This window comes from Euphorbia lathyris, chromosome 1 (genome assembly GCF_963576675.1).
Source record: "Euphorbia lathyris chromosome 1, ddEupLath1.1, whole genome shotgun sequence".
NCBI lineage: Eukaryota > Viridiplantae > Streptophyta > Magnoliopsida > Malpighiales > Euphorbiaceae > Euphorbia > Euphorbia lathyris.
In genome coordinates, this window is record NC_088910.1 from 124,628,732 (window position 1) to 124,650,295 (window position 21,564).

At 34.0% G+C, this 21,564-nt stretch overlaps 1 protein-coding gene across 5 annotated transcripts; it reads left to right on the forward strand.

Annotated features, from left to right (window-relative positions):
* The first annotated feature begins 6,543 nt into the window (after nucleotides 1-6,543).
* On the forward strand, nucleotides 6,544-11,586 carry LOC136210896 (uncharacterized). 5 transcript variants are annotated; one of them, XM_066002342.1, is made up of 6 exons: nucleotides 6,544-7,028; nucleotides 7,648-7,812; nucleotides 7,906-9,218; nucleotides 9,729-9,906; nucleotides 9,985-10,332; nucleotides 11,160-11,586. In XM_066002342.1, the coding sequence occupies exons 1-4, from the start codon at nucleotides 6,653-6,655 to the stop codon at nucleotides 9,849-9,851; spliced, it is 1,977 nt and encodes a 658-aa protein (XP_065858414.1). In that variant the 5' UTR covers nucleotides 6,544-6,652; the 3' UTR covers nucleotides 9,852-9,906; nucleotides 9,985-10,332; nucleotides 11,160-11,586. The 5 variants fall into 5 exon arrangements, with proteins under 5 accessions (XP_065858414.1, XP_065858415.1, XP_065858413.1 ...); XM_066002339.1 differs by having other exon boundaries at nucleotides 6,545-7,028; nucleotides 7,648-9,218; XM_066002340.1 differs by lacking the exon at nucleotides 11,160-11,586 and having other exon boundaries at nucleotides 6,545-7,028; nucleotides 7,648-9,218; nucleotides 9,985-11,151.
* The last annotated feature ends 9,978 nt before the right edge of the window (nucleotides 11,587-21,564 follow it).

The following is a 21,564-nucleotide window of genomic DNA, read 5'->3' on the forward strand; positions in this document are numbered from 1 at the left end:
TATCAAGTAATAATCCGGTTAAGACCGGGTATCGAATCCACGAGATTTATAACTACAAGTATTAAACGACTCGGTTTTATACGTTATTTAAGCGGTGAATACTTTAGGTTGGTTTGAAGGATAACTACAAACTAATCCTAAACTATTGGTGAGACAGGTTTATGTAACGAAAAACTCCACGGAATGATATGGGTGACGATAAGTTATAAATATAATAAACAACAACTCCGAATATATTCGATTGATGATTTACTCTTGCAAAGACGACTACGTGTAGTTCGACCGACCCGTGAAGTATTTAGACTACGTGGTTCATAGTTCCGTGGCTTGTCAATTCCTACGGTTTTCAGAGCGTCACTTCCGGTAAGGCAACACATATATGAATCCCTAAAGATAGCCCGAATGGCATCGGAAATCGTGTTCCCCTACACAATAATCAATTACGGGTATCAAAACAAGCAATAAACATCAATACATATATATAAATGGAAATTGTAAATCATATATTATAAATATGGAAAGCGTAAATGCAGAATACAACCGAGCCTAGTACATAGGAAGAGTACAAGCTAGTTAGCGAGTAGAGAGGGAAGAATCGGCCCTCGGGACTAGCTAGCCGGACTCAAGGCCGTCTCTTAGGTCTCGGAGGTGGAACTCTCGAGCTTGGTGGACGAGGATGGAACGGAACTTTGATGGAATGACGGGTTAAACGAACAAGCTCTCAAGGTGGTAGAGTTTTATTACATAAAAACTGGATATCTTAATGGGTGCTAACCACCCTTATTTATACACATCAAGCTAGGGGCAAAATTGTAAGTTCACAAGATACAAGCATGGAACAACATCATTTTCTTCAGAATTCTCATGATACGCCTCGTGTGTGGTGGAGCACGCCCCGCGTACTGGCCCATTCCTTCAATAATTTCCTGCATGTGGACCTAAATCGGATCTTGTTGTCTCAACCACGCCCCGTGTATGTTGATGTACGCCGTGCGTGTTTGAGCTCCTGGCTAGAAAGCGCTTGAATTATACCATGTACGCCATGCGTATCCTGAAACACGCCTCGCGTAGACAGTTGACTTCGGGGGACAATGCAGTCTGACGTTTATGATTGGGCCAATTATTGCTTTCTATGCCCCGCGTAGGTTGGGTACGCCTTGCGTACCAGCGGTTAGATCCCACGTGGTGCCTGCGGATAAGGCAATCATTTCTGACTCAATGTTTCCACGCCTCGCGTGGTGGTTGATGCGCCCCGCGTATATGCATGGATTTTGCTCCCTTGTTCGTACCTGAAATACAATTCTCGAGAGCCGAGTTAGCTTGACGTTTTATTTCCTAAATTAATCAAAAATACGGAAAATTAACCGAAAGTACGGAATTTATGTTTATTTCGTTATTTTATTTAAAACATTCTATTTTTGCAATTAAACTTATTTATTTCATCTAAAACTAAACTGTAAATCACGCTAAAAGATAGAGACGAAACGCCACTAGCACAAGCCAGGTTTGGATTCCAGCTCATCCATCTAACCATCTTGAAGTAATAATGTTCCATTTGGGAGGTTTGGGATGCAGCCCCACAGTGGGTTTAAATTGTGGATGCATCCACCCAACATGTTGCATTTTTTTTATGCCATTGGCTAGAAAAATTGATGAAAAATGAACCTAGTCAAATGAAATCCGTTCTGCCTATACAACGAATATATTCATACCATCAAGCGCCACCACTCCCAGTTATATGCACATGAGCCAAATTAAACTCTCACAACACTTCCACAAAGAATGGAAGCAAGAGTAGTCTCATTCCCGCATCAAATTGATCTTCATACACCACCATATTATTTAGGGCACAATGGTTATTGACCCGCTCTGACCTCGACATCATGGCCTTGTCTCTATTAATAATAATGCTATAAGAACTCTCCACCATCTTCGACTTTGGTGCACTAGGCCTTGCAAAGGGATCGAACCTTACCCCAACAGATTGGTTGTTCCTCCTAGGCCCTCACGACCACATATTTTCATGCAATCCTCTATGCCCTACTCGCGAGATGTTATATTTAACAGTTTTTTCTACTAAATGCGCACTTACACATCACTTGCATAATTTAAATAAAAAAACCTTTGCAATCAACAACCTCAGTAAACGTGAAGACTCCCGGCGCAAAGAGAATTCATTGCCTCCAAACTGGCTCACACCTAGTACCTCGCCTCGACCATAAAGCATCTGGGTTTCAAATGCCCACGAGAAGTACGCTAGGAAGGAATTAGGCCCATCACCAAGGTCTTACCACTCTTCGCTGACGCATATGGCCAAGGCTGGCAATCGCGCCTGATCCAAGCTAGGGCCATCAAAGACCATATGATCCTAAGAGCCAAACATATAAATAGGGGATCTTACCACATCGTAAAGGGTCCATAATTCTCTTTCTTTTACTCTCTCTACCTTGTTACTATTATTTTCATACCACATGCATACTAATTTGACCGTCATAGTGTATCCCAGGTACTGTTCCAAACATAGGTACAACAAGCAATCACGTGGAACCACCTCGATCCTAACTTCTCATCATATATCAACCATAGTGACATTAATATATAGAAGAAGAAGAAAATGGTGGTTAATTTTACTAATTTACACTAATTGGCCGACCAATAGCAAAAAAGTCCTTAATTCTTTTGATGGTAGAAAGATGTGAAATTCAGCATTTTGTAGGTGATTCTTTTGACTTATTTTCCAAGAGGAATTTCTAGGAAACATGAAAATGGGGTTTCCTTAGTGTGGAAGTTAATATACCCAACAATTCCTCATCATTAGTGGGAGTGGGAATAAGCCTTTATCCATTAATTAATTTTATTTAATATTTCATTTAATCCTATTTTCAATTCTATGCTACATATCTAAAATTAAAATTAGAATTTCAACCTCATAAAAAAACCAATTAAGGTTTGTTTGATTGGTTTAGGAATTCAAGCTATTTAAGCTATTTGAGTTTTAACGTATATAAAAACTTTAATTGGAAGTAAATCCATTTAAAGGATATTTGACAACATTTGAACCTAAAAATCGGATAGGCTATTAAAAAAACCAACCAAAATTTCAAGAAAAAATTCTTATAGGATCATATTTTATTTTAAGGATTAAGGTTTAAAAAATACCCCTAATATTTTGGGTCAGGAGCAACGTTATGAATAAAATTGTTATTGACTGCCATCGGCAAACATCATGAAGATTGGTTGCAGGCTGATCAATATCTACAATGTTAGGGTACAATTGTTACTGACCCAAAATGGTAGGAGTATTTCTGCACATTAATCCTTATTTTAATTTATAAAAGATGATGCTACAAAAGGCTTAATACATCATTTGTTTCCTGAACTTGTCCAAAAAGATTGATTGGCCTCTTGAACTTTCAAAATGTCTCGATAGCCCATCAACTTGAATAAAATGTGTAGTTAGCTCTTTGAAATTGCGTAAAATCTAATCAATTGATCACTTGGTTGCAAAAAGTAAGTTAAGTGCGGAAGATGCATTCTACGCATCTTAAAATGTTATTACATATTTTAAAAATAGATTACAATGAAATTATTACTTGCTAAATTATAAAACTTGTCTTCTCTAGTATTAGGACTGCATACCCCGATCTTGGTCGTTTTACCTCTTTTTAAAGACGTGACAATACATATTCCGCATTTAACTTACTTTTTTTATGCAACCGAATGGTCAATTGATTACATTTTGCACAAGTTTAGGGAGCTAACTGAATATTTTATGTAAATTAAAAGGGCTATCAGAATATTTTAAAAATTCAGGGGACCAATCAAACTTTTTTAGATAAGTTTAGAGGACAAACGATTTATTAAACCGCTACAAAATTATTATATAAATAACATTCCAAATGGTAATTACAACACTCTTAAATTAACTTATCAACATAATTTAAATTTAAAGAATGTTGCATGGTCGACTGTAAACTATATAATATACATTTTCTTTCCATGGGAATCAATGTAAATGATTTTATAATTATTTCCCTATTCGAGTGGATGTAAAAAAACATAAATTAAATTATAATTTGTCACGAATATGAGAATACGGATCTAACTTATCTCATAACATTATAAAATTCCAATAATCTATGACTTTATAGATATTATTGATAAATAAATTGTTCTATGTATGTCTTTTATTTTATACTCAGCAAAACAAAATCTAACTCTTCTGAACCTTGTCGGGTATATAATTAACTAAGTTTAAATAAGTACAATTTCATATTTAATTTTTTTTTTTTAAATAAAATTTCATATTTAATTCTTAGAAATACTATCTAGTAGAGCCCAAAAAAAAAAACAAAAAAAAAAACAAAAACAAAACAAACAAACAAGTTCTATTCATACTCTTTCTTTTGTTGATTCAATATTCATATTTTAATTCTTAATTTCCATTTGTTCATGACTCCGATTAGGAGTGATAATGAGTCATGATAATTCGTAAATTATTCGAGTTTAGTTTAGTTAAAGCTCGATCAAAGTTCCGCTCGATAAGATTTGATTCGAATTTAGGATAAGCTCGAGATATTAATGAATTGAGCTCGAACTTCTTTAATTTCCGTTTCAAAGCTTGCAAACATGTTCAATCACATTTTTTTTTTTGAAACAATGTTCAATCACATTTAATTTTTTTTAATAGTTTGTTCGATTTCTCGGTTCGATCCTCGTCAGGTACTATTTAAATAGATCCTCTCTCAATTAAAGCTTTTTGTGCTAGTGATTGAACTTGAGATCTAACTTAAGCGACTTTAGAACTTTAATCATTTTTTTTTAATTTTTAATTAAAAATAAAATAATTAATGACATAAACAAAGAAAGAAAAATTAGTAATTACTTATGATTTTAACTCTCAATTAATCATAACTCACAAGGTTATAAAAAACATTTAATGAATGCTTTAAGATTTTGGCTGGTTGAAAGATAGGAAATCAAAGTTTAAAATACAAACTTTGAAGACACTTTGCTTCTTTCTCACCAAATTCTTTCTGTTTACTTTGATATCAACACTAGGGATGACAACAGGTACTTTACCCGCGGGTACCTGACACTACCCAACCCTAATGGGACTACCCGTACCCTGTATAAAACGGTATGGGACGGGTATGGGATCAAAACCATTACCCGTTAGGGTAATGGGACGGGTATGGGAAGACCCCCAGGGTACCCGGTATCCGTTACCCGTCTTAAATTTTTTATATATTTAAAAATATTATTGTGGTTTGGATGTAAGATGTGAGATTTGAATACTAAACTTTTGTTCTTTAACCATTAAGTGATACCACTAAACTATTTTATTTTTATTGATTAAGGGTCAATTTGTTCTATTTTTAGATCGATGATTTATTAAATTTATACTTTGTTAAATTTGTAATATTTTTTTGTTTTATTTATTGATTCTTAACGGGTAAGGGTACCCGCGGGTATCCGTGAATTAAATGGGAAGGGTATGAGATGCAAAACATATACCCGTTAGGGTAATGGGAAGGGTACGGATAATTAAAAAATAAAAGGGTAAGAGTTTGTAATTGGCACTACCCGCGGCTACCCTACCCGTTGCCATCCCTAATCAACACCAATACCACTAACAACTATCATCCATACCTAACCACACTAAACAAGACCATCATAGATCTGTGGGTTTGTTAGCGACCACTATTTTTGAAGCTTGGTCATGACAAATGTTGTTTTGTTTATAGATATTGTTTGGCCAGCCAATGATGCTTAGTTGGTTTTTCGAATGATCAACCACATTGGGACTAAGACACGGTCTGAACTCCCACTGGAGGTAGCACTAACAAATCTTGGACAATAGGTAAAAAGCCTAATCTAACAATATCGGGTGGGTGAAGAAGGGCAATGCCACTTATAAAGCTCTTTCGTTTTAAATTCAGGTGGATTATGTTATAGGGTTTTTATTCTTTATTCTTTATTTTATTTTTATGTCCTAAACTACTTATTTTATTCATTTTTTAATCTCCTAAACTAGTTATTTTATTCATGTATGAGAATTTAATTAAAGTTCAATCAAAGTTTCGCTCAATTAAAACTCGACTCGAAATATTAAGAAGACCGAGCCTACTCAGATTCGGTCTTGATTTTGGCTCGCTAACAGGCTTATGCCATTACCCATATAGTCTAACTCTGCAATATGTGACTGGCTTGGAATTACATAAAAAAAATTCCTAGATAAGTCCATCCAAAACATTTAGAAATATAATATATTAATATATTATGTAGTTTATTATTAATTTTATATAATTTTAATATAAAACAATATATTTATTATTAAAAAGATAAAAATATTAGTTTTACATAAATAGATGGGCCTGAACTGAGCATAGAATTTGATCTCAAACCCCAAAACTTCCTAGGCCCGGCCCATAAACAGCTCTATAAAGGTAGGAAAACGACAAAGCAATGTCCACATAGTCAAAGTTACTATCTCTCTCGTATTATCCGCAGCAGTGACTTATTATTAATTTTTTTTTTTGGTTAACACGCAGCAGTGACTTATTTTAATAGCTTTGAAGTCGGTTTCGTGTTCTTCTGAAAGTTGAGAGCTTTTCCTTGGAATAGGGGGGTGTTTGTTTGTCTGTCCAAGATGTCCGCTAACCAGATTAATCGACCCTCTTCCTCTCGATTATCTCCATTAGCTCGCCCTTTCACCATTAATCGTTCCAATTCCAATCTTTCTCTCTTGTCTCAACAAAATTCTAACTCAAATTTCACTCTGGAAGGTGATTCGATTACCACTATACCTTCTTTTCACTTTGATGTTTCTCCTACTTCCGAATACGCAAATCCTTCTCCAATTAACGGTCCAGCATCTTGTTATCCGCAATATGGACTTGGGGATTTTCAACTTCCTGTTGACGTAGACTCGGACTTCCAAGTTATGCCCATAAATGGCGCAATTGCACCTCCCTGTACCGTCAGGAGTCCCGTTTCTAATCCTTATGATTTCTGTTCTAAACAAGGTATGTCAAGTCAATTCTCATGCTTGTATTCTTTATGCTTAAGATCATGTGTGTATTAGCAAATTTTGGATGTCAATTGGGTTCTATTACTGAATTTGATTCTGTAATTTTTTTGGTATCAGCTTAGGGCTTTTTGTGTGTTAGAAAATATTAGGTTTTTGATGCATAAGAGAGTAGCAGCAAGAGTTCAGAACTGTGAAAAAGATAGTGGTTTTTTACTAGGAGGATATGCTAATATGCTATGCTGCAAAATGACTCTTGTCACATGATATTTCTGAATCTCTTATTTACTTTATTTAGTTACTTGTTTATTTATTGAATGTGTATAAAACATGCCACGCTGAGTCCGAAAGGCTACCTGTTTGCTTGGTCCAGCCACTCTTCACTACAGTGACCGATTTTGATCCGTTTACTGGCTTGTACTTTTGAATTGGCTTTCGCTTTTGAGTGAGTGACTGTTTGTGTTAATGTATAACGGTGATAGCTAGCTTGTGGCCTTCGAAAACTGTTGCCGGGTGTAATGTGCCCAATGATCATGGAGTATTTGAAAATGTACATTAAATGAATAATATCTCTTGGGAGAACTATGCTATAAGTTTGTTACCATACTTCTCTGCAGGAAACAATCCTGCTGAAGGATTGAAGCTAGGTTGTGAAACATCTGATCATTTGTGGACTGGAATGTGGGAGAAAGATAATGAAATTGTATTTGGAGATACAAAGTGTGTCTCTTTTCCAACCACATCAGAGTTGTGCCCCGGTTTTGTGTTCAACTATCCTGAAAGTGAGTCGATATATACTATGAATGGTAGCTCTTATGATCCAAATACCGCCTTGTGGGAGAGAAGTTTCCAACAAAAAGTTGATTCTTATGCAGAAAATCCGCAGTTTGGCTGTTCATTGGAAAGTAATTCCTCTGCTGTTGAAGTTGCTGGACCATCAGATACCAGTCCATGCTATTTACCTCTTGATTTGCTTTTGCTTCACAATCTGGAGCATGATGGAGATGATGCATTATGCAATAATAACCCTTTTATCTACAGTGCCGTCATTATGGAGGAGCCTAATAACCCATTGAATAGAAAAGACCACGAAGCATCCCTCAAGATTCCGATAGATAAAAACAAGGATGGAAAGATTGGAAAACCTATTATAAATGAGTTAATGGATGCTTTAGCTATACCAGAGTCTGATATGCAAGTCCCTGGTCCTGGTCTTCCTCGTGATTTGGTTCTAAAATTGCCTAGTGCTGAAGAAGGCGAACCTGTTGAAATTTCTTCTAAAATTTTAGATGACGATGATTCTGATTTGGACTCACCATGCTGGAGAGGAACCTTGGCTGCAAAGCAGGAAAAGTTTGAAAACTCTGCTCCTGTGGATTCACAACTTGAAACTGGTACTTGCTGGAAAGAGACCCTTGCTGCTAATCAAAAAGCATGTATAGATTCTAGAACAGCAAATGTGCATTCTGAAACTGCTTCAGTGGCATCTGATTTGTTCTCAAGAAATGATAAACAAAGCATTAATTACTACGGGAATGAATGTGGTGGGGATGATTTCTCAATTTTCCTTCAGACGGCATCTTCAGCTGTTAATTCGTTGTCAGAGGAACAGAGATCAGCAAATTTTGTTCTAGCAAAATCTTCTTCAGATCTTAGAAATATTATTGGAACTCATTCCTCTAATGATATCTGTTCTCCAGATAAGGAAGATGACCTCAAGAACTCAAGCAGTAGTTTTTTTCCTAGTTTTTCTAGCATGTTTCCATCATATGCAGAAAACCACTGCAAATCTAAGCTCCAGAGTCTGACTGGGCCAAATGTTGCAGTCTCTGTGAGAGTGAACGAGGATGAGATGCATCATGGTTCAACTAGTATTTCTTCGGACTGTAGAGTTGGTGTTCCTTCTTTTACTGAGACTCATTTGGATGCAAATAGATCTTTTTCTAGAACTCCAAGATTAAATATTCAAAAAATTGTTATTACAATGAATAAACTGTCCAAATTGCTTACGAAAAACTGTTCGAATGATCTAGATTCTGTGAATGAGCATGAGAGTGATAAAATGAAGCATATTATCAATAATCTTAACATGTGTATCGGAAATAGGGTTGGAGAAACGACTCTCTTGCCTGATTCGAGTCATCCGTATGCTTCTAACTGTCTTAGGAAGTCAGCTGATCTCGAAAAGGTATGGTGTTTTTGTTTTCTTGTGCTAGTTGCGAATCTGATTTGAAGAATGGGAGTGTTCTTATTGTAGATGTTCTAAGATTTCTATTACCATTTTACGGGTGCTAATGGTTATTGGAGGTTCATGAATGTGATCGGTCATCGTCTTTGATTTTACTTCAAGGTTCTCCAACCATGGATTCTCGTGCATATATGATATATTAAAGCCGGTAGCTATAAAATGATTTGTCTCATTTTAATTTTATTCTTTCAATAGAAGATGATTGCATTTGATTCCTGCATTTCTCATAGACAACAATAGCTGAACCAAACCGGACTTATATCTTAGAAGAATATTCATCCATACAAGCTATTATAAAGTGGAATTTAACAACTAAAATTTGTTAATATTGTCATTATTGCCGGAGACTATGTAGTTTTATTTGTTTTATCCTTTGTGTATTTTGGTGCATGAAATGTTCATCTGATTGCTCATCTCTTCCTACTGAGAACTTAACAGTGCCTTTAACAGTGCTCAATCGTGGATCTTCAAGCAACAAAGGGAAAGGCTAAGAAAGTTCCACACAATTTTCAACCTAAGAATGAGCAAGAAGATCTATTCCACTGGCTCCAGCCTTCCAGAGAGACTCCTTGATTGTTTGTCCACGAGCAAGAATGACGAAACCAGAAGGGGAAAATGCATAGCTCAGGTAGTCCTTTTCATGTAAATTTGCTTTTTGTAGATATTGTATAATCTGAAACTTGTTTTTATCTCCATGTTAAAACAGTTAACAAAAACATCATGTAATCAAAGAAGATTTGAACCCTCGAATGTTATTGTACAAGAATCTAGAGCTCGAGTCCGGAGCAGCACAGTGTTTTGTCGAAGTTCGAAAGCTTGGTGGACGGATGAAAACAAGTACTGAGGAAGCTAATCATGTGAACTTTCAGCTTTTCTGTCTGAATACTATATACATATATTCAGGTAGGCTGTTTTATCCAGAGCTACGGAGCCAGGGCGGCTTGAGCACCCACAGCATTAAATGCCAAAAAATATCACTAAGCACCTATAGATTACCAGAGAGCACCCTCTCAGTGAATCTTGGATCCGTTACCGTGTGGAGTTCTGTTTCGAGGTACAGATACGCGAAGTTTTAGCGTGTAGGCTGTTCTGTTGTAAGTAGTTGGAAAGTTCATTGTTGTGGGATATTTCCTCACCATGCTTCTTAAACTTCTAATCATTAAATCACATATTTTTTGATGATTGGGTCAGTCAAGTATGCCCAGCCATATTAACTCTAAATAGTTGGGCCCAATTTCTTAGAACAGCCTTTGCTACATAAATTCCAAGTGGCAACAAGCTAGGAAAGGCCTGCAATTAATCTCAAAGACCCTGCTCTCTAAGGGTATTTACAATTTGTTATTTTCAATTGCAAGTGAAATACATGTCATTAAAAGAAGGAAAAGGATCTCCAAAGAACTAGGAACACATGTAGTAGATATAGAAGTACTTGGTTAAGATTGAGATAACTATATTGAAAAGAAAATCAGCTGAACTAAACAAGTCTTTAATTACACCTATTAGTACTAACTAACTCTTGAAGATAGATGGGCAGGCAGAGAGGGATGAATTATGTTATATTTACAGAGAAGTGGTACCACATGGAAACATTTCAGGGTGAAGATATAAATGTCCAGTTGGAAGTACAAAGACAAGCCATGAACCCACTCTCTACTCAAGGACAAATTTATATATATTTGACAAGTCATATTGTGGGGACCTGACCTGAATTCACTTAACCTTATTTTGTCTAATTTCCATTACTTCAATGCACTAGCCTAGCTCTTTGTTTTATGCAAATTTTACTTACATATATGCTTAATTATAGATGCTGGTCCATCTTATTTAATCAATCACTCCATTTTGAAAATATATGTGTTTAACTCATGCTCTTTCCATCAGGACACAACGTTCGGATGCTCGGACAGTCGTCGGAATCTCGGGAGGTGATTTGGTTTGGTTGGATTTGAGAAATAGGAAATGAGAATGAGAATGAAAATGAAAAGGAAGTGTATGGAATCCAGGTGAGTCAAGAGGGGGAAAAAGGGGGGGTGTCAGGGTGGGGGGACAGAAGCAAAGGTATAGGCAGTGCCCACGCATCGAGTGGGGTTTAATCTTAAAGAAAGAAAGGAGGAAAAATGGTAGGTTCTGGTTCTTTACGGCTGCAGGCAGGCAGTGTAACCTAATATTTGTGAGGGGTTACTATCAGCTGAGCTATACTTTAATTGTGGGCTGTGTTTTATGGGATCTGCTGCCACTCTTTTTTTTTTAAATGCTGTGTCTGTAATTATATCATATGTTATGTATGTAGCTGCCTTTATTATCCTTCCATCCATCTTTTCCTTTTTTTCTTTTTCCCTCTGCATGCTTTCTTCTTTTCCTTTCTTTTTCTGCATGCTACTGTCACTGATTATCATTCAATACTAATCCAATATAATTATTGCTTAATACATCATGAGCGTATGTACTTGTTTAGATTTTCCGACTGAATTTTGGAGATGTTTTGTTAATCTATTGGATTTGTTTAAAATAGCTCATTACTTTTCTATTAGTTTCCGTGACAGAACAAAAAGAGATTTAGACAAGTTAAAATGTGTATCACTATTGTAATTGCTTGAGAGGGTTAGTTAGAGAAAATACAATGTTAATTAATACAATTTGAGAAGAATTAGTTAGAGAAAATGCAATGTTAATTGATGTTAAAGTATATATCTAGAATCTTATATTAGTTTATTTTTCTTACTATTGCGAAAAGAATTATACTTTCAGGTTTGCTCCTATTCTTAATATTCGTTATGTTGAAATTAGGATATGTTTGTTTCAACTGATAGTTATTGTTATTAATTGTTTATTTAATTGTTGCTGGTAGTTGTTTTTTATTAACTGATTAATTATTAATGTTGGGTAAAAGTATGATGAATTATTATTGTTAGTATGTAAAATGTCTAATATAGATATGTTTTAAATTAATCAACAAATAAATTATAAAAATAAAAATTGAATTAATTAATAGAAATAATTGAAATAAATAAATAATAATTAAAAATAATAATTTATTGAACAGAGTAAAACTTTGTTCTTTTCAATCTTGCAGTGCTAGCCAAGTAATGTCGGCGTCTTTTGCAGGATTTGAGTTCCCTTGTTTCGTGGGTGCTTAAGGTAGTGTATTTTCGCTTTTCTAGTTTTGTTACTGCTAATCTTGGGCACAAACCTTCCTTTATCTGGCGAAGTATTCTAGCAAGTTGGGATCTTCAGTTGAAGAGAGTAATCTGCAAGGTGGGTCTAGAATTGATATTCACATTTGGGATGATCTTTGGTTACCATATGCACCTAATCCGTATATTAGCTCATATCCCTCCCTTTTTACCTAGAGATTGCTCGACAATAGAGGAAATTGGTACCCTCATGGATCGACGATTTATATATTTCATACCTAAAAGCTCATATGGTGGGAATGATTCGTGCTTGTGGCTCAGAGATAAATCAGGTTCCTATTCAATTAAAAGTTGGTACTTTCTAGCTCTGAATTCATCAAATCTAATTCTACTTCCGGCTTCTCATTCGTGACCAATTCGGATATTGTAATTATGCCAGTTATGGTTCTTTCGGTAGTCTCTTTGATCGTGAATTATCTGAAAGTCTGACATTTAAAGAAACCCTTAATTGGATTAAATCCTCAAATAACATTGGAATTGAGATTCAATCTAATTGCTTTTCAGTGATACAAGCGATCAACAATCATATTTTGACTTATTCTTACCTCAATGAGATCATTCATAATTGTATATTTGCAATTGTTTATCTCATTTAGTGAACGCGATACCCTATTCCTTAACACGAGCGGTCACCTCTAAATCTATGTGATGTATGAGACTGTCTACCACCGTTTCTTAACAACATTCTTTTTGTTGATTTGATTTAATAAAGTTTGTTAATTTTCACAATTTTTTTTTATAAAATTAAACTGATATAAACTTAACTAAATACTATATCTTTTACGGTTGGAAACGAAACAATCAATAACCGAGCTAATTACTAAGGATTAAAGCATATAACCGAACCCAAAAGAAGAAAAAACGTGGTCCATGCAAATTAGGGAGGGGGAGAGTAGACTGCACGCTTTCGTCCCTCTTTTCTTTTTATCTCGTGCCAAAAAACAAAGTAGCATCAAAACGATAATATATGAAGTTGTGTACATCTCAAAATCCACCACTTTAATTAATAATATTTGCAATTACATCCTCTCTTTATTAATGCCGTCATTCATTACGTCTCTCTTTCTCTTTCTCTCTCTAGACTAGGGGAGGGACCTCTCTCTCTCTCTCTCTCCCACTCACTTTCTCTCTCATCATCACTGTTGAAATTTTTGGCATTTGGAATCTCATCTCATCTCATTCCACTTTACTACTTCACTCCCTTATCCTTTCCCTAATCCTTAATTAATTACATGATTATAGTTAGTTGGGTAAATGTTGTCTGTTAATGATGTTCTGGTTCTGGTTGTGGTAATAAAATGTAAACGAGAATAGGGATGGATAGCTAGGGTTTTGGAAGTGTGTAGTGGCAGTCTAATTGTAGTAAAAATGGGTAAAAAATGGAAGTGGTTTGGCGGAAAAACCATCACATCACATCTCATAATGAATGGGGCTTTAAGGTTAGTTACGTCATAGCATGTGAATGTGGAAAAAAAGGGTGCAGTTAGGAAGAGACAACAGTTACTAGTTTGATCAAGGTATCGTTAGAGTTGTCTGGTGCCTCAATCTATGCACATAATTCTCATTCATCGGTCTCTTTCTCACTTAGTTACCCACCTACTCATACTCATTCATTCTTTCAATACACACATTATGCACAATTATCTATATACTTAGCCTTTGTTTGGGAGTTTGGAGGTTAACGGAGGGGAGAGTTAAAGGAGGTAATGAAAAGGGAAGGGAAGTGATGGAACGGAAAGTTAACAATTAACCTTGTTTGGAAGTTTATAAGATGTAAATGAGGTTAAATGTTTAACCTTGTTTGGGAGTTTAAATATGAAGGGGAAGGAAGGTTAAATTTACTCCGCAGAGACAAGAAATTTTAAAAAAGTTTACGATTACTTCCATTAACCCCCAATTTGGAGGTTAGAGTTTGGAGGTTAGAGGAAGTAAACATTTAACCCCATTAACCTCCATTTACTCTCAAAAAATAACTCTCAAACAAGGTTAACTCAATACTTAACCTTTCATTACTCCCATTTACTCCCATTAACCTCCTCCCAAACAAGGGCTTAGAGTGTAACACCATCTCTCTGTTTCTAATGTGAGATTCAGTTCATTTTCATTTCTGTTCTCATCGTCGATATTAGGACCGCTTCTTGCTCAGGCTTTCTACCCCGGCGCTATCCACTCAGGACCGGGCCGTTACATAGAGGATGTTTGTTTGTGCTTTTCCCAACGTTTTACTTCAAATCATAGAAAAATAGTGTTTAGTTAGGTTTTGAAGTAAGATTAATTTTTAGCCTTTATGTTACTGAAAATTTTAAAAATTTATTTGACTGTTATTAAACTGTTACATTGGATCTTCCAAAAATCAATTATGTTTAGGATATTTAATGTGTTACACAAAAAATTCTGTTAAAATGCTATAACATTTAAATCTGTCACATTTAAGTTAATCACTATTTTGTTTTTGTTATTGTGTTATTAATATAGTTACAAATAGTCAACGAATAATGTACGAAACTATTTCAGTTGATTGACAAACTTGTTTGTAAGGTCTGATATTATATGACAGTTAAATAAAAGTAAAACCAACTTTTTAAAATTTTCGGTAACGTAAAGCTAAAATGTATCTTATTTGGAAATATTATGATTAAATTTACACAATTTCATAAGTTAGGGTTAAATCCACACTTTTTAAATAACATTAGGGTCAGATTTGATCCTTATTTATTTGTTTAAATTAAATAATTATATGCTAAACATTGATAATGGTGATATAACCTTTGATTTATATAAAATGTTTGTAACATTTGATCAGAATGTTGGTTTAATACAATTGTTAGCTTATTATTCATATTTCTTGAGATTTCACAAAAACTAATTTTAACAAGTTGGGGAGACAAATATCACCTAATATTATGTCAAGGAATTAAACACTAACATTATAGATAAGTAAGTGGAGGATGGATTCGAACCAACAACCTTTCACTTTTAATTCTAAAATACGAATTGAGTTATCCTCATTTGGTAGTATATAACAAATGATTTAGTGCTCATTTGTTTTTATTTTTTCGGAACTACTATTTATCTTTCAATACTAAACAGGAGATAGAAATTGCACAAAAAAACAACAACTAATATCTACTTCCTATCAGCAAACAGCAAACAACAAACATAAATAGCCGAAACAAACAGCACTTAGGGGGTGTTTGTTTACCTACTTTTCACCTCCTATTTGCCTTTTCATTTTAAAAGGCAGAGTTTTAGGTGTTTGGTTAGGCTCCTCCTGTTTGCCTTTTACAGTTGAAAAACATCATTAAGGGGGTGTTTGTTTACCTACTTTTCACCTCATGTTTGCCTTTTCATTTTAAAAGGCAGAATTTTAGGTGTTTGGTTAGGCTTCTCCTGTTTGCCTTTTACAGTTGAAAAGCAGCATTAAGTGTTTGGTTAGTGATCTCTTGTTTGTTTTTTACACCTGAAAAGCAGCCTTTTGCAAAAGCAGAGAATCTCTGCTTTTTGGAAAAACAGTTTTTTCTAACAGCAAACAGCAACAGCAAACCGTAACAGTAAACAGCAAACAGCAAACAGCAACATCAAACAGTAGGTAAAACAAACGGGCCTAAGTGTTTGGTTAATGACCTCTTGTTTACCTTTTACACCTAAAAAACAGCCTTTTACAAAAGCAGAGAATCTCTGCTTTTTGGAAAAGCAGCTTTTTCCAACAGCAAACAGTAACCAGCAACAGCAAACAGCAAACCGTAACAGCAAACAGCAACAGCAAACAGTAGGTAAAACAAACGGGCCCTTAGAGAGTAATGAAACCGGAAATTAAATATCTACTCTTGAATAAAAAAATTGTGATTGTATAAAGTCGAAACTCCTATATATATAGGTGAGATAGAATAGAGTTAGAGGTATGATTTGTTAGGGTGTGGGTGCTTTTGTACAAATTACTCAAAATGTATAAGCTTACTTCCCTACATTAGAAAGCTGATGTGCTCTTCATCATCATTTCATAATTACGTAATACTTCTTCATTTTCAACCAATTCTTATTATGTCTTTTGTTCAATTAAGCAATTCTATGGGTGGAATTTACTTGCCAAATTTTTGTTTAATTATTTTTTTAGTGAAAGAAAACACTGATTTGTATATCAATTTTAATATTCTTCTTTCTTTTTATACAAATGTTAGAAAGATTTTGAATTCCTTTGGTATCTCCTTCCATTCTATATCAATCAATGTCATGTTAATTATCATGTTACAACTTAATTGATTAATTATCTTCTTTCTTTTTAAGAAGATAATAGTTTGATTCATAGAAAAAAAAAATATTTTTACTCATAAGTAATTAAAAAATTACAATCCAAAAATACATCAAAGAAACTTGAATATACATCTTCAATATCATAGATTGTGATAGAGTAATAGTAGACAGTGCTTGAAACTGTTTTTGGCATAATGACGCGAAACACACTCTATCCAGAATCGACTTCATAGTATTTTTCTCTAAGAATGACTTCATGATCTTTCAATGAGCCAGATCTTGTGATGATAGACAAAACGATTATATGTTTCCATAAAGGAAAATATGATAACATTCATATAAAGAGACGTACCACAATTACTAATAAAAAAGAAACTATCAAATCTACTATAGTAGATCAGTAAAAAAAATAATAAAGAAAAACTAAAACAAAGCAAAAGGGGTTTATCTCCTGGCTAAAAGCCAAATAAAAATCTCAGAACCTGGACGAAAGAGAAATGAGTTTCTTGACAGCTAGGTTAAGGTCTTTAAATATTTTAGTCCCTTTTGACACGATGGACTGAAATTTACATTCCTTCTCAATCTCAATCGTTACTTCAAAAAGTTAAATTACGAGCTAATAAGGTAATTTAGAATTTTAAGGGCAAAATATGGTCTTGAAAATTGAAATTCGGAAGGCTTTTGACACGATGGATGGAAATTTCGTCCTTGAGGTAATGGAAGCTTTCAGTTTCTTGATTCAATTTTGAGATTGGATTCTCAGTATTTCTCCGTTAGCTCGAATCTCTATTATGATCAATGGCTCCTTAAAGGGTTATTTTGGTTATTCTAGGAGTGTTCGCTAAGGAGACCCTCTCTTCCGTATCATTTTTGGCATTGTTGAGGACTTTCTGAGTCGGTACATTACTAACATGGTAGATTCATGTTTGCTAACCTAAATGGCTTAGACTAGGAATTTCAATTTTTCCTCTCACTTGCTTTTTATTGATGACATTTGTTGAAGAGTGATCCGAAGTTAGTTTTTTTTATTACTGCTTATAATGTTAGTAATCTAAGTAATGGTCTTATTTTGTGTTTTTTAATTAATTAAACTTTCATGTTTTAGTCCATATGTTAGTGGAATTAGTGGAACCTTTTAGTGGGTAAATGGTTCTAGTTGATTATTTTGTAAGTCTAGATATTGGTATATTTATTTACATTTTCTTTATGCAAAGAACAAGCATATACTTTGATTAATTTTATCTTTACCATTTTATTTTATTTTTCTATCTAAAAACCCAACAATTGGTATCAGAACTTCATTGATCTTAAAGGATCTTTGAGTTTTTGAGAGAAAGCAAAGCAATGGCTTTCAACCACACATCAACCCTTTCTCCTCCTATTTCCAATGGTGAAAGTTACCTAGTTTGGTGTATCAAGATGAAAGATCGTATTTAAGCGGTTTAGGTTTGTGGCAGTGGGTTGAATCTGAGATGAAGATACCACCTCTTGGAAACAATCCAACACTAAATCAAATCAGGATCATGGAGATGAATTACCAAAAGCTTCAACAACTTTATCTATAAATCTTGCCTCTGTCTCACCATCAATTTTCGCAAGAATCGTGACTTGTGAAACAGGCAAAGAGGCTTTGGATAAGTTGAAAGAACTTTCTTAACGCAATTAAAGAACAATGAGGATGCAAGTCTGAAATCTCAAAAGGAATTTTGAGACTCTAAGCATGAAAGAAAAAATAGTTGATGCATAAGTATTATGACAAGGTGATGGTGGTGGTGAACAAAATCCGGGTGATAGAGGAAGAACTACCTGATAGCATAATTATAGAGAAATTGTTCGTTAGCTTGCCCCAAAGGTTTGAGGCAAAACTTTCATCTCTTGAAGATTCAAGAGTTATACGCCAATTAGCCTTATTAGAATTAATTAATTCTTTGCAAGATCAAGAACAAATAAGAGGAATGAGAATTTGAGAAAATGAACAAGTGGTGAATGAGCTTACTTAGCTAAAAGTTCAAAAGAAAAAATACAAATTCCTCGGTGTCGTCATTGTAAGAAGCATGGTCATAAAGAAAAAGATTGTTGGCACAAAGAAAGCCTCAATGTTTCAAATGCAAGAAATTTAGGCACGCATAAAGGAATTGCAGAAATAAGATCGAAGAAAGTGTCAACTTGAGACATGTTGCTGAAGAAAAAGAACTACTGTTTTAATATTAGAGAAACGTACTCTAATATAATTTAAAGTTGGTGAGAAGTGCTTCAACAAATCAAATTGATGAGAAGTGCATTGAGAAGTTGTTTGTGGAGAGAAGTAGAAATGTGCTTTATTGTAGCTCAATTGAAACGATAAAGCATTTTCTTGTTTCTTGCTCCTTTGCTCAAGCAATTGGAAGGCTATTTACTCTTCGTTTGGAGTCAATTTTACTCCCCGGACTTCATTTTCTCAATTGCTTGTAAAGATTTTTTCACATCACTTCATTCTATATTTGACCGAGTTATGCATTTCTAGTTGTGTTCATGCTATGTGACACATTTAGGGTTCTTTTCGAGAATCGGGGTTTGGAGGAAAGGGGCACACATGGACCTATGATCTGGACAACCATGTTTTGGGGGAACTTTCGATTATGGAGCGACGAACTGCTTCTCCTAAGGTGTTGATGGATCATTGGTACCCTTCGCGAGTTGGTTGGACTAAAATGAATAACGACAGTCGAACCTTTGTTTTTCCGGACCAAACGGGCGCTCGAGGTGTTTTCCATAATTACCTTAGATTCCCATATAGCTCTTTCGGTTTTCCCATTACTTATTATTCCTTTGCTTTTGAGGATGAACTCCATGCTGCAATTTTCGCGGTTTGTGTTGTTTGGGATAAGGGATGGAATATGCTTTGTCTTGAAGCTGACTCCGCCAATATGGTTGAGCTTTTAATTAAGTGATCTTCTAAGATGCCTTGGCTTATTCAACAATATCAGATATCATGCCTTAACTTTCTTTTCAAAATGCAGTTTCGAGTTTCACATATCTACAAAGAATGTAACGAGGTTGCAGATGCTTTGGAAAAACGTGGATTCCCTGTCTCTAGACTTTATTGGTGGAAATCTACTCTTTTTTTCCATAATGCTTTTATTAATAATGACATCAACGGTATTAGGCATTATAGGAACGGTTAGTCTACTTGACTATTTCCTTTTGCTTTGTATTTCTCTTTTCTTTTCTCGGTAAAATTCGAACTAGCCTAGGGTTAGGTCTCATAGGAGTGCCAATCAGTCATCTTCTCTTACCGACCTCCTGCTTTTACTAGAAATGAAATTATACTAGCGGAATTAACAAGTCAATGCATCATGTCAATAAAATCAACATAACGAATTAGCAAAAACTAGCAATGTTAGGACTTTTTTTTTTCAATAACCATGTAAATAACATAATCATTTTTTTTAGTAGTAGTAGTAATAACACATTTTCATTTCTACAAATACACGAAACTATATTGATTTTTTTATACTTTCTAGTAATAATTAATGGCCATTAACACAAAGAATAAAACATATATATCCAATCAATTGATATCATTCATCATTTTAAATTAGATCATTATTAACTCCTTGAATATTTCAATTTTTCTTTTTTAAGTCCTTCAAGATGAGAATTACCACACACTACACATTGATAGAAGAAATTAATTAAAATTCAATGAGAAAAACTTCTGACTTTGCTAGTAAAAATTAAAGGATGATTTCCTATATTGTTGATAAATAAATACAATGAAATAACTCATACCTTACATATAAGGTAATAATTGGTTTTTTATTATATAACGAGAAATTCATGTTAATTATACAAAAATTCAGAAATTATATCTCCCTGAAAAGATTTTTTTTTCTGAAAAAAGAGCAGCTAATAATTCACAAAATCATTAATTTTCACATTCACAATATGAAAAACATTAGGCAATAATTTATTTACAGATATGTGTCATGTTTAGAAAAAGGATCATTTCATTAGTAAAACTTATATTAAGGGTCAAATATTCCTAAATAAAATAAAAATATGAAAGACTTAAATTAAAATCTCATTTTTTGCATTATTTGCAATTCACGAAAAGTAGGAAAGATCTTTCAAATTGGGAAAAAAAAATGTATCAATATCAGATAATTAATTAGATGGATTGTGACTTCACTTATGGAATCCCAGAATCGATGTATATTCCTATAATAATATATATACATTAATTAACGACCCATATATACATTAATTTATGAGAAATTTAGATGTATAGCTATCTAATTATTCCTTCTATAAATATCTCAATTTTTGGAATCCTTAAGAATACTGTCATGAGGGTTTCTATATCAAATACCTACTATTTAAAAAGCTAATTAATGTAACTAAAATATTGATAAGAATTGCATAAATATATGTTGTTAATTAGGACAAAAGTGTAATACTAAATTCAGCATTGTAATTTATAATGTAATTATTTATCCAAAACAATTTTTTTTTTTAAAAGAGGATGAAGTGAAGAGTTTAATGGGAAATGAATACTCACAAATGTGCCTAACCAAATGCTAAAAATGTGATTAGAAATTTATTAGATGTTTGGACTCATTAATTAAAGAAAGACAAAAAAAAAAATTGAAACCTTCATCATTTTGATTTTGAATTAAAGTATATTTACAATTTTTAAATTTGTTAGGTTTTATTTATTGCAGTTTTAACCTTTAAAATAACATATCACACACTTATAGTTGGCTTTAAGAACCTATCACAAACATATAGTTGGTTTTAAAAACATATCACATAACCTATCGTTGGCTCATTCGGACATCCTTCATACAAAATTGTTGATT

Coding starts and splice junctions, on each gene's coding strand:
- LOC136210896 (XM_066002341.1), top strand. CDS start 6,653: ATGTCCGCTAACCAGATTAATCGACCCTCTTCCTCTCGATTATCTCCA. Junction 7,029..7,647: donor TGATTTCTGTTCTAAACAAG/GTATGTCAAGTC, acceptor ACTTCTCTGCAG/GAAACAATCCTGCTGAAGGA. Junction 9,219..9,728: donor AGTCAGCTGATCTCGAAAAG/GTATGGTGTTTT, acceptor TGCCTTTAACAG/TGCTCAATCGTGGATCTTCA.